This window comes from Miniopterus natalensis, chromosome 19, assembly GCF_054644295.1.
Source record: "Miniopterus natalensis isolate mMinNat1 chromosome 19, mMinNat1.hap1, whole genome shotgun sequence".
Lineage (NCBI taxonomy): Eukaryota > Metazoa > Chordata > Mammalia > Chiroptera > Miniopteridae > Miniopterus > Miniopterus natalensis.
The window spans coordinates 4,413,925-4,435,953 of NC_142099.1; the positions used below are offsets into that span (position 1 = coordinate 4,413,925).

The 22,029-nt window shown below is 45.9% G+C and overlaps 1 protein-coding gene across 2 annotated transcripts in view; it reads right to left on the bottom strand.

Annotated features, from left to right (window-relative positions):
- Positions 1–22,029, bottom strand: part of VAV3 (vav guanine nucleotide exchange factor 3) — a 157,537-nt gene that overhangs the window by 87,064 nt on the left and 48,444 nt on the right. Inside the window, exons 3-9 of one of the 2 annotated variants that reach the window (XM_087827792.1) lie at positions 8,281–8,339; positions 6,090–6,155; positions 5,540–5,648; positions 4,606–4,698; positions 3,200–3,268; positions 1,347–1,450; positions 959–1,058 (exon numbers count right to left, since the gene is read on the bottom strand). In XM_087827792.1, coding sequence (XP_087683918.1) covers positions 959–1,058; positions 1,347–1,450; positions 3,200–3,268; positions 4,606–4,698; positions 5,540–5,648; positions 6,090–6,155; positions 8,281–8,339 — 600 coding nt within the window. Of the gene's footprint in view, positions 1–958; positions 1,059–1,346; positions 1,451–3,199; positions 3,269–4,605; positions 4,699–5,500; positions 5,649–6,089; positions 6,156–8,280; positions 8,340–22,029 lie in introns of both variants that reach the window. The other variant, XM_087827793.1, reaches the window with a different exon arrangement.

The following is a 22,029-nucleotide window of genomic DNA, read 5'->3' on the forward strand; positions in this document are numbered from 1 at the left end:
CCAGTAGGGGGGGTGCCGGAGGCAGCCGATGGATGTTTCTCTCTCACATCAGTATTTCTCTCTCCCCTCACCCCCACCCCTTCCACTTTCTCTAAAATCAATTAAAAAAATAGAGCTCATAAAAATATTAATAGCGGGCAATTTAGTAAGTCCAAAACCCTCAGACAATTGCACATCCCTGACGGAGGAATTCGGGAAGGAGTTCAGGAAAGGAGCTACGTTCAAGGAAACACTCTTTAGCTGGTGACTTTATTTCCCTTTGCCCACACTTAGCTTTTCTGGAACATAAAAAAGATACATCATCAGAAGCTATAAAGCAAACTCCATTAGCTCTAATGACCACAGTGACTTAATGAATGCTTGACTCCAGATCTTAAGCGAGAAGAAAGGTCAGCTCCTGCCTGGCTGATTGCTGCAGGTCACTGGAAAGATAACTGTTTCCACTGATTGCTGCTTCCACAGATTGCAGAGTTCTGGATCACGGGTCTCAAATATGAGGTTAAACTGTTAATTCTACTGTAATGAATGGTCCTCATCTCCCACCTGCATTTTTAAGCTCCTTAAAATTGAGGTTGTATCTTACACTTCCTATAATATGACATCTTAACACAGTATCAGGAACAGAAATGTTCATACACGTAAAATTCACATTGTTGTTATGCGATGGAAGTCAGTTTAAAACTGCTGGGGGGAAATCAGTTCCTTTCTATCAAAAGTTATGAGCTCAGGAAATAAAGAAATTTAACACAGCTGGTGTTTTCTACAACTAGGGGCCTGAGACTGAGGTGTGGAATGATTATTAGCATCGAAAGTAAGTAAAGGGAAGAAGTGATTCTTCCCAAACATCCAGTCCCAGGCTTGGCCTAAACTCCAACTCTAACCGAGAAAAAACACAGTGGATCAGGAATGTATAGCTCTTAGGTTATTTCACAGACAGACAGACAAAAGTAACGGGCACCTCTAATTTCAGCTTGACGTCTTCTTTAGTCTTGGAGATGTAGTCTAAACTGGAGATGGCGGACTCCACGGCGCTGCAGTACTGCCCGTAAATAACCAACCTGGAAGGGAGCGAGACCAAGGAGAAATCTGTAGGGCTCAGGGTACAGGGCTGTAAAGGGGTCTACACCGACTTGCAGGGCAACTACCTGGGGCCTTTGTGCTTTTTCTTTCTTTTTCGTTTTTTTCTGATACACACGTAAGGCTCACCCGACCGCCTGGAGGTCAACTGTCCCGTGTTCTAGCCGCCGCCCGGGCGGCGTCTTCATGAACAGTAGTGAGACCCGTTTCTAAGCAACGGTCATACTAACCCCCACTACGAACCACAAAAGTTAAAATTCACAAGTTACCTTTCCTTGTAGTTGATGAAAATCTGATACAAGTTCTGGTCATTCTTATTTACAATGGAATCGTGAATTTCTTGCATGAGGTTCCGATGAACTTTTACAAGCTCCTTAGAAAAGAAAACAAAGTTGAAGTCAACTGGAGATCAGAACCCCCCCCCCAAAAAAAATCACCCCCAACCCAGAATCCCTATTGTTGCTAGAACTGCCATCCAAGGACATGCCCAGTGCCCTCGGCATATCAGCCTGCTCCCATCAGTAAAGAGGGGAGGGAGAGGACAGGAGGAAGGGCAGGGAAGGGGAGGGGAGAGGGAGGGACAGTGACAGGCCACATGTGTGGGAAATAGCAATTTCAGATCTGACTTGAAATGCCAATGTCCCGTGAAAAACAAATTATTTCACTGGTTATTACAGGGTAATTTATTCCTTGTATGAAAATATGTCCAGCTAATTTTCATTTTGTAATCACTTTAGATTTTTAAATACAGCCATCCAAGTGCATAATGTTTCACTGACAAGATAAGTGACAACTCGTGACCTTGGGACATGAAAACGCAGATCTGTGCTTTGGTCAACTAGTGGTGTCCCTGTGCTCAGCTGTCAACAATCAGATGAAAGTGCTTGAAACCACACAACTCCTGGCAGAATTAAGGAGCCCAGAAAATTGTACTGGGCGGTTTCCTAAAGCAACTCAAAAGACAGAATTTTACTTCTTTCCTGATATGCAAGTAATTTTCAGCCAGGCAGTAAACACACGTCACAGGAAATGAAGGAACTGGAACCAAGGTGCCAGCTCTCCCCACAATCTCCTCCCCTGTGCCCTGGGGCGCTCACTGACTTCACTGGGGAAGGGAAACTGGGATACGTGGTGAGGCGGTGAGAACAGGAACTGTCCAACGGGTCCTCAGTTATAGTGACGGGTTTAGGTGGCTCAAGATCCTTGTCTGCCTAGAACATACACTTTGCTGTATCCTAACTAACTGTTCACCTGAGGTTGTGACCTTTCTTTCCTGCAATGTTACAAATCAACAAGAACGTCTTCATTGGGCCCAAATCAAGGCAAGGACCACGTGCCACAGCTAAATGACTGGTGCACGTCCACACTGAACATAACAGAAGCAAAACCTAAGGGATCCATCAGCACTACAAGCAAGCCTGTACATCAAAGCCGACGTACTACACATAAAAGCTATATAAGAGAAACAAAGCCAGTTCTGGAGGTCTAAGAACTTCAGTCTTGCCTCGCATGACCTCAGTTGGCATAGCATTTGGCTGGCTTCTACCCTTTTAGGATTATAAGATAATTGGAAGGTGCTCAGGAACTTGAGATGCTTACATAAACCTGTGAAAAAAAGTTCCATTAAAATAGACTGTTGAATCATAAGGAAGTGTATTTCAGAAATAAGAGTTAAGGATGATACGACTGGAAGCAGAAAAGAGACACAAAAACAGTGGAGGAAGGGTAGGAAGTAGAGGAGACGGAAGGAGTCAGGACAGTGTCCACAAGACGGGGTCAAGGGGCTGGAGGAACCAAAGAGAAGTGACTGGGGCAGAAGGGGACTCTCACAAGACAGAGACAGGAGCCCCGGGGACCACTGAACTGAGACTGCCTCGTCATGACAAGCACTTAAGGAAAATACGCGAATCTTATCCATGTGTCTTCTGCATGTGTTTTGAGTGACTTCTGGTTAAAGGTATGTCTTATCAGTTATTGCTTGAGAACGCGGCTATAAGAACTCAGGAGGCAGGAAACAGAGTTGAAAATCTTAAAGAACACAAGAGGCTGCTAAAACAGGGATCTGGAACCCAGAGAGAATTTTACCCAGTACGCCAGCTTCAGCAGGCGCAGTTTTACTTACAGGAATGTTGACGAAGACCGAGTCAAACTCTGCTGCTGTCAGGAACCGTTTCAGTGGCGCCATGAAGTACTACCAGAAGAGACGGGAGAGGGGAGGTTCAGCACAACGCACCCTAATCTAGGCGGCAGGTTTTCATCAACAAACAATAAACACTTATTGAAAGTCAGTTGCTTATCAATATTATGAATACTCAAGGAAAAGCAGAAACTATTTTCCTTATCTTAAAGATTTTACACTTGAACAGAGCTAGAGAAACATAAATGCATGTTAATATACTTAAAGCATAAAATACTTCGGGTGGTGAGCACACAATAGAATTGACAGATGGTATATTATAAAACCATACAACTGAAACTTATATAACGTTATTAACCAATGTTACCCCAATAAATTTAATTTTTTTTAAAGTAGTAATGATAAATAAATAAAAGAAAAGGTTCAGGCAATAAATGCTGTAAAAGTAAGAAAGAGAACGCCACTGGCCGAATTGGCAAAAAATGGCAACATGTTGGAGATATCTTTGAGGATGGATGCAAAATATCACTCGGATGTTTTGTGGGGATTCTATATCCCCCAGATCAATAGTCTGCCTACGCCATTTCCCCTCATTCCTTGAGAACTGTCTTCCTGGTCTCCCACATCTCTTTCCATTACTACTCCCATCTTCTTTCTTGGCCATCTCAGTATCTGTGAAGATGTCCCTTCGAATAGCCTGGCCTCTGGTTCCTCGAACTGCAGTAACCTCATGCTCCATCCTAGCTCAGCTCCCTACTCTTGTGGTCCTATCCCAAGACCTTGTCGTTATCGACAACTACAAATGCTCCACAGCATTCATTTCGAGCAATCAACTCTCCGACCACCCATTAACCCCTACCTTTGTCACGCATTCCTTCAAGGAATTCTTCCATCTCAGGGTCCCATCTAAGGGCCTTTCTCCCAGGAATTGTCATCACTGAGAGATGTGCATTGGCTTGGTTCCTCAATTCACTCAACTATCTGCTCAAATATGACCTTATCCTAGAAACCTTCCATTCCCACTCGATAAAAAAATAATACCAGTCCTCCCCCCATCACCTTCTGGACCCTTCCTCTGCCTTATTTTTCTTCAGAGAATTTATTACCACCTGGCATACTTATTTGCTTAAATTACGAACTCTTCCATGTCCGAGAACCAGAGTTCTACTGTGTTCATGGACATATTCTCAATCCCTAGATTAGTGTATTTCAGATGCTAAAATCAATCAATAAATAGCTGTGGAATGATTAAATCTGCTTTGAGATCTGTAAGCCCGAAGTTCTACTGAAAACTGGAATATAAACACACACGCACGGTAGAAACACTGAGGCTAATGTATGAACAATAAAAGGCAGTCGTGGGGCATCAGGGCTGATACCTGGCTACTTACTTTCTCTATTGATTCCAGTGTTTCTGTATATTTTTCTTCTGTCTGCTTAATTTCTGCTAGGCAGCAATATCGTATGTCATTTTCTGGACATTTCTGCAATTAGAATGATCCAGTTTAAATTACTTAGTCAATTTCATGTGTTAATCTCTCTGGTAGTAGCTAGAAAGAGATCAAAAGTGTTGCTGAGTCTGTGAAGCTTTCTATTTCTAATAAAACACATAACTGAATGACCCGTATGGTTATAACTATATAACCACGACCTGTTATTGCATCTGGAGCTGTAGAAACATGACATTTTACAGGTCAAAACAACCATGGGGAGCCCTAGCTGGCTTGGCTCAGTGCTTAGAGCATCAACCCGTGGACTGAAGGGTCCTGCGTTCAATTCTGGCCAAGGGTACAAACCTCAGTTGCAGGCTCGATCCCGCATGCAGGGGGCAACCAATCGATGTGTCCCTCTCATGTCCATGTCTGTCTGTCTCTCTCTCTCTCTCTCTCCCTCTTTTCTACTCGCTCTGAAAAGCAATGGAAAAAAAACCCTCAAGTGAGGATTAAAATAAATAAATAAAACAATCATGGGGAGTCTCTGATCTACTACTGTCGTTTTCCTAGTAAAGGAAACTAGATCTGAGAGATAAACAACATGTCACCCAGCAAAGCAAAGGCAGAGGGGCAATGGAACATAATTCCAGGGAATCGGGAAACTATTGCTATGGAAGGAAATCTCTTAGAAAGCAGGATAAAATCTCTTAGAAAGCAGTTCTTTCAGTCTGACATACCGTCAAACAAATAACAAGCAAAGGTAAGAGCGGACACAAACCAAAAACTGTCCCAGCCGAAGTTACATAAGCAGTTATATCGAGTCCTTCAAGTAGTCACTTTCCTAATAAAATACCAGGAGTAACTTAAAAAACAAGGCAAGTGCCAGTCCTACGGGCGGATGGGCTTCCTCGGCTTTCATCAGGTCCTCGTAGACCTCGCCACCTTCGTCCTCGCCGTAAACGCAGTCGTACAGGCCCTCGGCATCCTCCACGTGGGTCTCACTGGAAGGAAGGCACAGGGGACAAGGGGGGGAGGTCACTGCCTGGTGGGAACCACAGGGCTGGAAACAGCTTCCTGCATTCTGGCAGCAAATCCAGAGGGGACAGAAAACGGAATTCCTGCAGTCACAGGCTCTCAGGACGGCCCTGCCCCTCCTAACAGGAGCCAGGGCCACCAACCGCAGGGCCCAGCAAGGATGGCAGCGACACCGACACTCCAAATTGCACTTCCCAGCGCAGGCTTCTCTGCTCAGCAGAGGCCTGCACGCCGTGGGACGTACCACAGCAACCAAGAGCCGCTGAAGCACATTTTCTTGTGACTCTCCATCACGGGTTTGGGGTTGATATTAACCATTAAACCACTTTCCCATCCACGGGGCTATCTGGACACCCCCCGTTACAGCCCGCAGAGGATGCAGAATTGATGCGGCCGTGCTCACGTACTCTATCAAGTCGGGCAGGGCCTTGTAGATGTCTTCATCGGTCACGCTCTCTTCTGTTGGGAAGGGCCTGCGAGGGAGGGACAGAAAACCAAGGCTGAGCGTGGTCAGACTGGTCACCACATCTGATACAGCGTCTGGGGCTTCTCCCCAAGTGTGGGTGGGTCAGGGGGCCCACAGGAGGCTACGGCACCTGCTGCCCCAAGTCATCCACAACAAGTCTGCTGGTCCCCGCCGTCCTCTGACAGTGGTGTGCTCTCACACATGCTGTGCTTAGCGGGTCCCCCACCAGCCACATCCCTGCAGGCTCACCTCCTGGTCCCCCCTGCAGCTCCCCTGTTCAGAGAACAGGACTTGCCTTCAACACTAGCTCTTTGCACTTATGGATTCTGATCTGACAAATAATTGGGTAACAACCTAATAATGATAATTATTAGAAGACAAAAATGCCATGATATACACATATATATATGCACTTATTGACTCTGATATTTTTCTACTTAGACTTTAAGGTGTTTAAGTTGTTGGGTTTTTTTCAATTATTGGATAAATGAGTCAATCAGACCTCAGGGAGAATAGGGTGTTTTCTCTGCCCCTGTTCAAAGAAAATCACTTGAACTGATCCCCTGTTCCTAGCCATGGGCTCCCTTGTGTGCTGCATGCTTCTATGACATTTTTTATATAACACCCACATAATGCTCTAAATCTATGTCTAACAAAATCACAGTCATTGCACTGAAGAGCCAGAATTTTACTTTTTCACATGCTGCCAGCATGTCAATTTTCATAAAAACAAAAGGATCCATCGAAAAAACAAATAAGCACTGAATAATTATGAAATAATTATACTTAACAGGAAAAGCAGACTTTCACCTTAGTTTGTGGATTAATTTAATACTTAAGACATTTGGGGAACCTACACATTTTCAAGGAAATTAAAACGCATGAGAAATGCCAAAGTTTCAAAATCTTTTTAAAAGTTAAATTAGGCTCTTAGACCAGTACAAGTCCACTGTAGGAAATTTTGAAAATATAGATAAGAATAATTAAACAAGAAAAAATTATTCTGATGTGTATCTTTTCAGAATCAAAAAATACATAAATACACAAAATTATACTAGTGCTATTTCAAAATTTACTGTTTACATATAATAACATACCATATATATATATATACTGACACGGAAAGGGAATTAAGTATTGAAGGTGTTGAACATTTATCCAGCCTACAGACTACTTCTGTATAAAGCTGCCAAATCCATAGGCCCAATCCATTTCTGAGAAAGGGTCTGTAGGGTGTCCTCCCTGACGTCACTGTGTTTGTATCCAAGGACTGGGCTGCCCAGCACTGCTGATCAGTCCTGTTAGATATGATTGGATCCTTTCCCTGAGAATCTGAATGTGAACTGTACACAGAAAAATGGAAGCAACAGAGAGACTTACAGAGACCCCCTAAGGACTAGAGACAAAAGTATGGAGCTCTGGGAAAACAAGGTAAAAAATGAAACCCATTCCATGTCCTTACAGGCTGACTATGTGGCTACTGAAATCATTTTTCTTTAGTTCTAATGTTATTAATAATATAACTTTCTATCTGAACTAACTGAAGTATGTAGTATTTTAAACAGAAAAAGCCCAACATGACATACACAATTGTATTTCCATGCTTTCCGACTGCATAATATACCCCATTGCCCGGAGGTGACGGAATTCATTAAACCAAATTCACTTCTAAGTTCTTCATTTAGTACCAAACTTTCCATACAAATAACTGTATAAGTATCAGTTTATATTTGTCTGATTATTTCCTCAACTCCTGAAAGTTGTGAATTACTGTTATGGTCTACAGGAAATAAAAGTATTACAATGTCTTTTAAAATACTTCAGCATGTGTGTTTGTCTTGATGGATCACATGTATAGAAATGTTGGAGGAAGTTTGAAAAAAAAAAAACAAACCTTATCAATGATAGTCACCAGCAAAATGAGAACAATGTTTGCCAATGTGTCTCATTCAACTCCACGGGTAAGTTTTTACTGGCTCAATACATTTAAGTTTAAATGTGTGTTGGGCACTTACGGACCAGGCAGTCTGCATGAGCCAGATGCAGTCCTCCTATGCAACGTGCTTTGCAAACAGTAACTGTTCGATACGCAATCATTACGCCAAACATGAACCACAGAGAAACAAGCTTACCTGATTCCCGTGGCCAACGCTATCGGGGTCCGGGAAAGTCGCGACAAGGTTTCTATCACCTGAGAAGAGAGGGAAGTGTTCACTGAACATGTATTCCAGAAAAGATGAGTTATTTTCCCAAAACAGCAGTTTTACAATCTAATATTAACAATGGCAGCAGACACGTAAGTTTGCAGATGCCAAAGGGGTGCAGATGGGAAGAGCTGCGACCGGACAGTATAAACACCTGGGCGATAAGTGTGCCCCTGTCTTTACCTTTAGGACTCTAAGACCACTAACCCACCTGGCCTGCATTTTCCTTACCAGTAAAATGAGGAGTGAGACGAGGTAATCCTAAAGGTCTTGCCTCTCTACTCGTACAGCATCTCCAAGATCCTATAAAGCTGCGCTGTCCAAAACAGTAGCCACTAGCCACACGAGGCTACTTAAATTCGCGTTAATTAAAATTTTAAAAGGAAAAACTTAAGTTCCTTATTTGTACTGGCCACACTTGAAGTGCTCGATATCCACACAGACATCAAACATTCCCATCGTCACAGAAAGTTCCACTGGGCAGCCCTGCTGTGCAGCAAAGTGAGTCTAGTCTTGACAAGTCTAGCTTTGGGGAGGTTCTGGAATAACCTAATGGAGTAACATTTAGACTCTGGAATTAACTATATTGTTGGGTTTTAGCGTGAGCCTTAAGCTGATGTGGCACTGTTTCTGGGTTTTGTTTTGGTTTGTGTGTTTTTTTAATTGAATTTATTGGAGTGACATTGGTTAGTAAAATTATATGGCTTCAGCTGTACAACTTCTATAATCCATCATCTGTACATTGTATTGTGTGTTCACCCCCCAAGTCAAGCCTCTTCCCATCACCATTTATCGCCCCTTTATCCCCTTCTACCTGCCCCCGCCCCCCGATGTGTCACTGTTTTAAAGCGGGGGGTGGGGGGTGGAATCCACCTCTGATCCTATGTGACACTGTGGTCCCAGCAGTGTCACCAGTCAATCAAAAGAAAAATAGTAGAGCAATGGATTCTGCTATTGCTAATATTTACTTTAACAGAAATGTACGTTATTCCTTAGGGAGATTTTCTATAAGGATGGCCATGCGTCTACAGGAACATAATGCATTTTCTGCTCCTTTTGCTACCAATAACCAGAACTATTCACAACCCGTCCCTCCCCCGCCGCAAGACTAGAGTTTGATTTTTTCATAAAACTGTCCACTGGAGGGAGCCAGACAACGGCACTATATTACTTCCCTCCTGCGCTGACTGTTCATAAAGCACAAACATTTCTGAAAATCCACAACCTGAAACCAACTCCTGTTATTTCTTTAAAAGGAGTATCTATGGCTTGTGAGTAATATAAAAATAAAGATAGAAATTCAGAGGAGAGGAGCATGGAAAGATACTACGTAGCACGTCTTAGAGTGACTCTCTCTGAGGACACTCTCGGTTCTGCGTCTCTCTGATGATACCTGGAGTCCTCCCATTAGCTCTCAGTTTAGCCAAAGCAAACAGAGACTGTTTAGTCGAAGTCGTGTTTTTAGAACAGTGTGTGTTCTGTACAGACGGAGTGACCCCGGATAATGGTCCAACCAGTCTCCTACCAAGGAGCCTTTTCAACATTCTGCTACTAGAATGACTCTGTAAGTACCGTGCTTGCCAAGTATCTTCTCAATCGTGTGCGGGCATTTCTATAAGAAGGGTTCTTAGGTGGGTCAAAGCTATGACCATTGCTTTTCAAAAAATGTGCGTGGACTGACATGGCCCTGAAGAGTATCTAAGGACATAACAAGATGTTCCAACGACCTGTTTGTCTGTCTGTCTTTCCCATCCGACAGTGGAAAATACCTTAAGTGCAGGGAAACCAAGCTGCTCCTTCACTGTCTGTCCCCCTCACCGAGCTCACAGCCACTTAACACAAAAATATTTGTTGCTCAAACAAATAAATGACTAATGCTTACCCTGTAAAAATTGCTCTGAGGATTAGGAACTGTCGTGTGAAGATATGTGAAGGGCTCAGCCTTGCACCAGGGGGGGATGAATGAATAATTGAAAAAGGGGCCCATTATCTGTCTCCTCAAACCTAGAGATCACGTACGCTGTGGCAAGACCCTCCATCCCCATCACATTTTTTCACCCTAATGAGGATTTTTATTTAGTTTGAGCTCTGTTTTACGTTTACCATCCCCATTAGCTTAAAAACTGTGAAAGAAGTTTCCAAAAATGGCAACACTGCCCACGATCGAAGCTACCACTTCAACTCTCCTGAGGCCTCTGGCACAGCCTCTCCCTCTGCTCACCTGGCACATTAGTGCCGCGGATGTGACATGTGATTAAAACGCGTCCTCGGTGCTGGCGCGGGATGTCACAGCTCCTTCTAAGGTCTCGGGCTAAGGAAGCCGGGGCCAGACGGAATGCCCGGCGGGCGCCACGGGGACCAGCACACAGGTCTGCCCGAAAGTGCTAACTGTGGACCTACCTCCTGAGTCCCCTCTTCTGAAGGTTCAACCCTGCCCCGGACCCAGCGGGAAGGCTCCTGAACAGCGAGCTGGGCTGAGGAGGGCTTCAGGGAGGTGAGCCTCACAGCGGGCTGGGCTCGCTTCCCCAGGAACTCGGGGCCCATCGGGGGGCTGCAGGCTTGAGCCCCAAGTTCAAAACAAACTCAGCAGTTCAAGAAGGGTCCGCAGCACAGAGGGGCCGGAGCGTGAAGTTAGCATCCGCAGCCGCCGCTGGGCAGGGACGCTGCCCCCGGCCCCTGCCGGCTCCGAGCAGGTGCCCGTGGGGTCGTGGAGGAAAAGCCGGGCCCCAGAGGATGGGCGTGGGGGCGCGGGCCTGGGATGCGGGCTGAGCGATTCAGGCAGGACAGGCCTGCAGACTAGGCCAGGGCGGCCCAGAGTCGGAACCTCCCCGGGCACCCCGACACTGGGCTATTGCCCTGACGAGGTGGCATTCGAAACCCAGCCAGGTGGCGAGTCTCAGGCTGACGACCCGTTTCCCCTTAGCTCGCCCAGGAAACCAACGTGGCTCACCATCTTCGTTTTCTCTGCGATTCTAATTTCACAGAGTAAATGACCCCATGAGGACGTGCTGTTTTGTGTCCCTTCTGGACACACGTTTTAGATCTTCCCTGAAACACCTGGGAATCGCTCTGAACACCATAGGACGCTGGGGACAACACCCTGGCACCTCCTCCCCGGGCAACGCAAAGCAGCACAGCCTGACGACCAGCATGTGACTCCGTATCACCAGCTGTGAACGTGAGAAATGAATTTTCCCTGGTCCAAAGTGGACTATCCATGGGGGTGAGAAGTGTCCAAATTCTAATGTGTGCGGGCCCTGACTGTGATCATAAATGCAGGAATTATCCTGTACCTATTATTTGTGAGACTTGAAAGTAGAGCTCTACTGAGAACACTGCCTCCTGTCATCAAAGTTATGCACTGGACTGGTTAGGGGTGCAGGCTGGAGGCTCAGAGATTCTGGGTTCGAAGCCCAGCTCCACCTCTCGCCAGCTGGGTGACTGGGGAGGTTAGGGAGATGCTCTGTGCCTTGTTTTCCCTGCCTATAAGTTTAGGATAAAACCATCACCTATCACACAAAGTTTATTGTGAAGATAACAGATAGGTAAGTCTCTATATATTAAATGCATAGAGGAACGTCCCATAGTTTTTTTTTTAATTGATTTTGGACGGCGGGGGAGGGAGGAAGGGAAGGAAGGAGAGAAGCATCGATTAGTTGTTCCATTTACGCACTCTGGTTGATTCTTGTATGTGCCCTGACTGGGGATCGAACCCATAACCTTTCATGCCATCACTGTCACCATCACCTGCTATCACCAGTAAAGTGGAGATTATACACTTCCAACGCTCAAAAACCCCACCATCTGCTGGGAAAGGCCACAGGGGTGTTAAGTAACAATCCAGACCTCGTATTGCTAAGTCCAGCCACAGCCCAGAGGAGAGAGCAAAGCCAACTGTCCCCTCAGCCTGAGGGACGGACCAGGGGAGGCTCAACCAGCTTCTTAGAAGCGGTAACCTTGGCTGCATCTTGAAGGGCAGCTGGGAGTTTCCTGGGCTCTTTACTGGCCTGCAGGTCTGTGTGCCCGCCGCCGCCGGATGGGCCAGAATCGCCAGCCTCCGGCCCAGCGCCCCCACCATCCCAGCCTGCTCCCCGCCCCCCACAACTCTCAGCAGACTCACCGCACCTCACGGTCTGAGTGGCTCTGGAGCCACCATTTCCTGAGTAATATTTTTCCGATTTGCTTTACAGTGGATATTTTTCAAGCTCTAAGAGATGAGGCCCATTAAGCAAAGTTTTTTTTTTTCTAAACCAAACAGACGTGCACTTGTCTCAGGGGCATTTATTTCCACAGAGCTGTGGTCTTGCTGCGTCTGCCTCCCTGCCCCTGCACTCCGGCTCTGGAGACCCCACAGGGCATCTTTCCTGCCAACCTGCCTCCTTGCCCCTGCACTCTGCCTCTGGAGACCCCACAGGGCAACTTTCCTGCCCACCTGCTTCTCCCCCCGAACCACCCCCAGGCTCCCTCTCCCTCCCCTGGCTCCAGGTTGGGGAAACTTTCCAGATCTGTATTTTCCTTTCACACCCAGGTCTAAATCCCACCGACTCACCCTCCAAAACCTGTCTCAGGTCCCACCCCTCTGCCCCTCTGCCCCTCTGCCCCTCCGCCTCGGCCCCAGCCCGGGCTGCCTATCTCCTGCCGCAGCTACTGGGCCGGCTTCCAGTTTCTCTCCGCACCTTCAATCTCGCTCCCTTCGTGTCCACCTTCTACTTGGCCACGTCGAGGCTGTCGGACACTTCAAACCTGTCACCTGCCCACACCCCCATCGCAGGGGAACAGCTGAGCGGCCTGTGCACATGGGAGCGAGGATTTGGAGAGGAGGCCGGTGGTTCGGGATGGGGTGGGGGCAGGGTGACCGAGGCGACGCTGGCAGCCACGTGCACGCCGGCCTGCTGGCGCTGCCTTGCAGGAGCGCTCAGTGGAGCTCAGCTTCGGAGAAACGCTGCTTTGGAAGCGGCAGGAGGGCTCGTCGGGTTTGCCCCTTCCTCTTCTGTAGTGAGCGGGACAACAGATTTCAGGGCCCGGGGCCAGGAGCAGCGGGAACAGAAACTGAGCGGCGCTACTCTTGTTCCCCTAACGAGACATGTAGAAATGAGGAACAAATGTTGGGATTTAATCATTTACGGGGCTGCGGTCATCAGGCAGGACACGACTGTGGCCGTCTCCACGCCCCTGAACGAAGATGATTGATTTCCGCATCCAGGCGCTCGCTTAGAAAAATGCTTTCGACATGCATATTTAATCACATCTCAAAGTACGGATCCTCACCCGCTGTCCTGGGAGGTGCAGCTGACACAGGAATTCTCGCAGTTCTGATGCTAAAATGTCCATCTGTAGTAGAGGTGTGGAAGTCACGTGGGCTGTGACGTTAACGCTTAGGAAGTGCTCGCGAACACGGGCCATGAGTGAGCCCGGGGGTGGCAAATGGGAATGACAAGAACACAACCCGCCAGGCCTAAGACAGTGCTTTTAGGAAGAGTGATTGTGGGTGAGAAAAGCCGTGAATGTGCATAAAATAGCAAAATTCCAAAGAGCCACACCCTTTGTCAAATTGCCTTTAAAGCACTAAACAGGATGCAAGAAAATATTTGCAAAGTGTGTGTTTGATAAGGGTGTACTCTCCAGAACACACACACACACACACACACACACACACACACACACAGAGCTCTTGCAACTCGACAAGAGGAAGATAAACCACCCAATTAAAAAACAGGCAAAGGGACTTGAAAAGGCATCTCTCCAAAGACGACCTGCAAATGGCCAATAAGCACACGAAAAGGTGCTCGACACCTTCAGTCGTCGGGGAAACGCAAACCAAAGCCACAGGGAGATACTGCGCACCCATCCGGATGGCTGTAACACTGTTAAAAAGCGAGAGCTGGCGAGGGTGTGGAGGAACTGGAACCCCTGCACATTGCCCCTGGGGATGCAAACTGGGGCAGCTACCCTGGACAGCGTACTTCGCTGCTGGGCACGTACCAAAGGAACTGAAGACGGTGCTCAGATACCTGGACACGCGTGTTCATAGCAGAACTAATCACAGAGGCTAAAAGGTGAAAACAGCTCAGATATCCATCAACAAATAAATGGATAAACAGATATAGACAGATGATTGATTGATGATAGATAGATACATAGATAGATAGATAGATAGATAGATAGATAGATAGATAGATAGATAGATAGATAGATAGATAGATGATAGATAGACAGACAGACAGATGTAGGTAGGTAGGTAGGTAGGTAGGTTGCCCATGTGTCTATTTATTTCCTGATGGTAAGGTCCTAACAGTGAAGTTTCTGGGCCAAAGGGCAGGAAAATTTTCTAAGTTCCTGTGTGTATACTGCGAAATCGGGCAGGATTCTTTTTTTTATAACTTCCCTACAAATAAGCTGCTCCCAGGGGCTCGCAAGGCTGAGCGGAGCCTGCCCAGAAGGAGGGGGCTGTTGTATTATCAGATTGTGCCTCTGATCCTTCCGCTGCGCTCCGAGGGGCCCGTGCAATTTTCTCCCCCTAAAAGCAATTCTCGTGTCGTTCTTGGCAACTGGAAAACAAGCAAAACCTTACAGTTCCTTTCTTAGAACTGCTTCCTGAAGGCTTCCTTTGTCTACTGTCAACTCAGCGCAGTGGCGAGGTCACCAGACAGGACACAGCCGAAGCCTCTGGGGTATCACCCTTACTTGCCTCCCGATGAAAAGAGCACTCCCCCACTACGTGCCACAGGGATTCGAGGCCGTGAGAGATTTTCATGATTCATCACAAGTAAAGCATACCTCGTGATGGGGAGAAATCATAAAGGGACATTTCAACAGATCGGAACTCATAAAAACGTAAAACTACCAGAGAGCAAACCAACCGTAAACAGAATCGTAGTAAAGACAAAGGGTTGATGCTTTTAATACCAAGCAGCTCTTACAAATCAACACGAAAACCTCTAAAAACCACAAAGAACAACTGAAAAGGAAACATCTAAGGGGGGGACAGGAATGACTGTTAACTGACTACAAATCAGGGTCCCCTGAGAAACGCCGCTGGACTTGACTTCTCAAAGGGATTCCGAGGTACCTCGAGCAATTCGCGGACTAGGTGATATGGGCTGAAACCTTGTCTTGTTTTAAAACAGTTCAAGTTGCAACGGGGAGTCATAAGCTCAAACCATGGTCTGTGCATGGAAAAACCAACCCAGCTGCGCTTTGCATCAAAAGGTTGGGACGCTGAGGCTCAGTGGCTGGAGCATCGGCCTGCGCACATAAGGGTCGTGGGTTCGACTCCCAGTCAAGGGCACATACCTGGGTTGCAGGTTCGATGCCCAGCCCCAGTCAGGCGGGCGCCTGTGGGAGGCCACCGATCTTTTATGTCTCTCTCACATCAAAGTTTCTCTCCCCCTTCTCCTTTCTTCCATTCTCTCTAAAAAAAATCAAGGGTTAATGGGGAAAAAACACACCAAAAAACAGGTTTGACATTAGAGAAGCCGGGTCTTCTCCCAAACGGGCGTCCTGATGTGTTTGGGAGGAGGTAGCAATGGCTTCTGCACAGAATCGAACATATTAGCAGACGTCCTTCAAATTCACTGCTCTGGACCCAGCTCCACACTCTCACCTGGCAGCCAGAGATTCAGGAGCCCCGATTCCCAAGGGCCACCCCAAGGAGCTCCAGACACCGCTCACATGGAGGCGATTAATCCGGAAAGGACAACAGGAAGCGTGCCTGTCACCAAATGGCACAGAGGGACTCCTGACCAGACCAACTGCTGAGAGCGGGTTGCCACCTGGGCCCCGTTTAAGGGGGTGAGGGCGGCTGGCAGCAGCCCTCGCCGAGCTGATCTGAAGGCTGTGGTGAGTCAGCAGCTCGTGGGCACACCCAAAGGCAAGTCTCCCAGAGGAGAGGACGTCCGCCTCCCTCTTAATGTCACCGTCTCCAGGGCCCACCGCCGATCAATCAGGCAGGATCCATCTAGATCCGGGCGCACTCTGCTCCATTAACCTCCGTGGAAACGCACCCCGGCGATTTCTACCCTAAGATGCTGATGCTGCTCTCGGCAATAGCTGCTCAGGAGTCCCACAGACTCAAGTTTATTTGCCTCCAAGGAAGGGAGGGGGGCGGGGGGGTAAACTATGAGACAGTCTATATTGGTATTATCTAGAACAGTGAAAAAAATGAACTAGAACTACATGCGCCACCAGAGATTCATCTCAAAAACGTCTTTTAAAAATAAGCTGAATTGCGTCATTTCTGTAAATCATGGATGCATTTAAAAGACACAAACAGCATAAATCACATTTATAAATACAATAATAAGTAATAAAAGTACAAAATAATCACAGAGGCGAAGGCTAAGGATATTCCCGGGAGGTCTCCGGGCAGCTGTTACTCAGTCTCCCTCCTGGTGCCTCACTCCTACCATTTTACTCTCGTCGTTAGGGGGGGAATAAAAAGGAGTGTATCCTACAGGCCTCCACTCAAGAGCATGACTTCCCCAAGAAGACTGAGTCTGTCAGTCAAAATATACATGGAGTTTTTTGTTCGATTAGATTTTTACGACACCTGAATTGTTAGAAAGAAATCACCTATTATGTGTAGATATTTTTTCTGTCTGTTATCTTAAATATCAGCACTCTGGATTTTTCACTCAAGTGTGGGGTCGGGGGGGAAGGCTATGACATTTTCTGAACCTTTCATGCAGGGCTCTAGTTGAAACAGCAAAACCTATTTCATCAAAGAAACCAAAAAGTTTGTCTCTAACAACTTAGCTTTCTCTCTCCTTCAAAATGTATTACTCAAAACTTCTTACAAACAGGGACTATTTCTTCTCTTGAGTATATGAGCACATATAATCACCTCGGGGGAGAGACAGAATAGAAATTATGGGTAGCATGGAAGCTTCAGCTGCATATAAACATTTTTTATAACAAAAAAAAGAAAAATGACACGAAACAAATGTGACAAAAAGTTAATCTCTGAAACCTTAGTGATGAGCGTATGGATGCCTCAAATCGTACTTGTCAGAGTAATGGAAATTTCTCACTTTTAAGTTTTAAGTGGAAAAAGAATGAGGGTGGGGGAATTTGTTCCGTAGCTTTGTGTGGTGCCTGTAAAAATATCTGCACGGCCCCAGTACTTCCTCCTGACGCTTTACCAGCGTGGACGTGTGATGCCTGCAGGATTAAACTCTATGACAACAGTTACAACAACAACTGCCCGTCTTCTTCCCCGAAGACACCGGACAAAAACATCTGACCTTCATTTCCCTGATAACCGATTCTTGAAAATCTTTCCAATCCAATATACTTAGAAAGCAGGAGTCTATGCCTCTCTCATTCACAACAAGGGCCAAGTGTTCGTTAAGGCCCGTGAACATAAAGAAACGACGAAAGCTTCCCGATGACTTGGATGCGGAAAGGGCAGGCGGGGTAACGCCTCTGCCTGTGGGAGCCGCGCTGAGCGGCCTGGCTGGGTCTGAGGCTGTCTCTGGAGAAATACAATAGGAAGCAGCAGCTTCTACGGCAGACTCACCATGGACGAAGGCCTAGGGGAAGCACTACCAATGCTGGCATTCAAGTTTCCTAAAATACTCATTCGTGCTATTATAGCCTTAGAAGAAAAAGTCCTGAAAGCAAAGTGTGAACACCTCAGGAGAAATAGAAATGTTAAAATGATGGGCCCTGGCGGGGCAGCTCGGTTGGCTGGAGTGTTGTCCTGGGCACCGAAAGGTTGTGGGTTCAGTCCCCAGTTGGGGCATGTACAGGAGGCAACTGATGGATGTTTCTCTCTCACATTGATGTTTCTCTCTCTCTCTCCCCCCCCCTTCCTCTCTCTCTAAAATCAATAAAAACATATCCTCAGGTGAAAATTACACACACACACACACATAAATGATGAAAGTGGGAGAAAAGACAATGAAATAAGGTAAAAAAAATAACAATGCACATAACTACCCTTTACCAAATATTATGATTCATTTCAAAGACAATAACCTATTGGGAGGGGGGAAATTCCACAGCCTGTCCCTCCTTAATAGATGGAGGAAGGACATGTAGAAAAACTCACGATCGAGATAGTCAAGCGCATGGATATCATAACGGCTCTCCCGCCGAAATCTTCCCATTCTGTCTACCGTCCTACCCACAAACACTTCGGCCTTTCCTACCTCGAAGGAACTCTGATTTTACATCAAAATAAAACAGCTTCTCACAAAGTGCCAGGGTAAATCTCGGTTACCTTTCCAAACCCGCTTACATGTCATCGGCTGCCCGAATCTGTCCCTGCTCTCGGCCGAGGCTGTTCCGCGCCTTCCTCGGGACAGGCATCGACCTGCTCGGCGACGCTGAAACGGCGCCCATACCTACGCAGCCAGGTTAATCGGCCACCGAGGAAAGGAGTCGCTTGTCACCTGCCCACCTCCAGCCACACTGAGATGACAGTGCCGCCTCATGAAACGAGGGACTGATGGTCACAGCTCTCTGCTGTAAGTGCCTGCCTCCCTACCGTCTTAAGGTTAGTACATTTCCCTTCAGGAGTTTCATTCATGTGAAACGTGAAGTCATTTCAAATGTACCTGCAATGCATACGGTTAAGAATGAATGTGTTTCTCTTGACCCCACTGTTTACACTAGCCTTAGACAGTTATTAACCCATCTGAGTTTTATATGTAAACAGAGATAATAAGAATATTTGTTCACAATGGCTCAATGCAATAATATAAGTGTGAGTGTTCAGAAACCCAGACAAAATGTAAGGTCATTCTTCATGATCACTCTTGTGGGCTGCGACTCTACAAACAGCCGGCTGATGGATGTTGCGTGCATGCTTCTCAGGAAGAATCTCGTTCCAGTCTCAGTGAGAAACCAAAGCCTTTTCCGGGCACTTAAGCTTTATGGTGCTCAACTGACAGGTCAACTGATCATTACAGCCAAGTGCTCTCACAGGAGGCCCCGTGACACAGGCTGTGAGGGTGAAGTCCTTGAGCTCGTGTCGGCTTTAATCAAATCGATTGTCCTGATAGGATCTGAAACCAATATTAATACAAGAGAGGAAACACATGGGAAATAAAGGCATAATGCCAGCCTCAGTCTAGATTTTTTTTAAAGCAGGTAACAACTGTGTCTGAACATTAAATAGCGTCACTTTTTTCTAGTTTTTGTATTAAAAATGTTTTCATTGTAACTACCATCTGCTCTATAAATATTAGAAAAATCTTTAGTAAAAGTTAATATGCTAATAACCTAAAACTTAATATAATAACTTCTCATAGATCACCTTCCATATAGTTCTTTTTGTCTCTCCAATATTTTAATATAAATATATTTTTAGTTTTATCTAGTCTCTTCTACTCTGAATCATCCGTGGTGACATCCACGGAAAAGGTTCTGTGATTTTTAAGGATCAATGTGATTATACTGGGCCCACCCAGATGATCCTAAATAATCTCCCCATCGCAAGGTCCTTCGCTTAATCACACCTGAGAAATCTCAGGGTACCATATTCAGTTTCCAGGAATTAGGGCTTGGACATCATTGGGAGGCCTCGATTCTGCCAACCACAGTGAGCAACCTCAAAAACAGAAGATAACACCCCCTCTGTGATGCACCTGCCAGATGAGAGGTCTGACCTACTCAAGTCGAGAGCTTCTTTCAGCCCTATTTATGCAGGTGTGTCCACACTGAAAACTCGAACCAGCAGCTTCTCACATCACAAATTACAGATGCTGGAGAGCAGCAGGCACCCTGCGGAGATCTCCCTCCAGCCCTGATCCATCTGCCAGGATGAGCCAATTACACAGAGAAATGTTAGTCAAACAGACTCAATGACTTGTGAAAGGAATTACTCTAGGACAGTTACAGATCCACTCCTAGTCTCCAGAGCAAATGCGTAGGATGATAGCATCGCTCGCTGCACCGCTGTGGGGTTTTCAATCTGGGTTGACGCCTTGTGTGATACTGTCAAAATCAAACCAAAGGCCCCTACCCATCTGTTCCCATTTTCACACAGCCTTCACGTGGTCGCCTCCCCTAACTGCATTCTGTTAGCAAGTCAGGTAAAACACAGAGTCCCTACCAAGCCCTACGTTAAAGTGCTTTAGGATTAATTCTGAACATCAAATGTAGGAGTGAGGGTTACTCATACCAACTCATTTCACTTCAAGCAGCAAGGACACCATTAAGGACTAACAGTATTTTTGTTTCTCAGTGGGCATTTCCTTTACATAAACCACAATCCTGTACAGTGTTTCCTGTAAAAAAACCACATCTTTTTTTGTCTCAAAGTGGGGGCATTTGGCAGCTGAAGTCACAAGTAAACTACCAAAGTTAATTCCATTTACTTCAACCCGCTACATCCACCTGAAACATCGACTGCGCATAGAAAACAAAATTAAACATTTTTAAACCTTGATTTTTTAATCTTAAAAGATCTTTATAATGCCAATGTATAGCTTACAATTTTTTTATAATATAATTAAGGGATGTACTTAATGTCAAAATAGATCACAGTCTTTATTACTTATAGGCGAATGTAATGAGTACAAATCTAATAAAATTGTTGGTATTGATATTTGTACAGTATTGTATTATGAACAAAGATCTAGGTGAATCGAGAGTTGAGAATTTCAAGTCCTGAGGGACCATTAGGTCCGGCCAGGAAATCTGCTGCCCACTAGTCTGGCTTTCCCTGGGCATCAGCAGTCATTCCTTTGGCTCCGGGGCCTGTATCTTTCCATCAGAACAAGGGGACTTGCACGCAGCCCCTTCGATGGGCTTTCAGCCTCTGGGTTTAGAGATCTGCTGTCTCACACACCAGGCACGCGTTTTATTTCGTTTAAAGAACTACAATTTAAGTGAAACTTTATGGGAAGCCCTCTGTGTAATGGAGCAACATCACCTGTACCTCCTTCACCAAAGATGACAGCCTCCATTCAAGAAAGCTTCCTCCTGGATCACTGATGGGGACGAGTGTCTCCAAAGCCAGGGAACATCACTAGGGGACAGGAACTTACAACCAGGAGAAACCAGCCAGCCCTTGCGGGCAAAGTAAATACTGGGCACATTAAAAGCAGGCTTCTAGCAGCTTCTGATTAATATTTATTAGACAAAGTCATTTTTGGGGGGTAGCAGAGGTAACTGTGCAGATACATTTCAAAATATATGCAAAAATACTAGTTTCTAGTATCAACCAGGAAACAGTTAGCCAGATAATTTATAATAGATTAAGAGAAAGAGAGAGAAAAAAAAGAAAATATCAAGAGAGGAGCGGTGTTTGAGTACTAAAATATAAAGGCAAAGAATACTTAGAGCTAAGAGTGGCTGTTTTCTATAAGTGAGATGGAAAAAAAAAATCCAGAATTCAATGGAAACGATAACTGATTAGAGCCTTGGGGGACTTCCTAGGTCCTGTCTTGAACTTCACACCTCACGGTTCATTATTTTCAAGTGGTTTAAATTTAGTATTAAGTGTTCTTTCTTCTGATAAGCTGGACTCATGTGGCTTCTGTTTCTTTTTGCTTTTAACATCCAGGGGACTCTACACCAGGATTGGAGAGGTCGAACCACCACAAGGACCTGGGAGTTTCTCAAGCATGAGACTGTTCACTGCTTTGTGACTAAGATCAAATTAAATAAACACCCTGTTAAGTGCTCTTAGAAAACTACAAACCCAAGTGAGTGAGGCTTGCTTTGTAT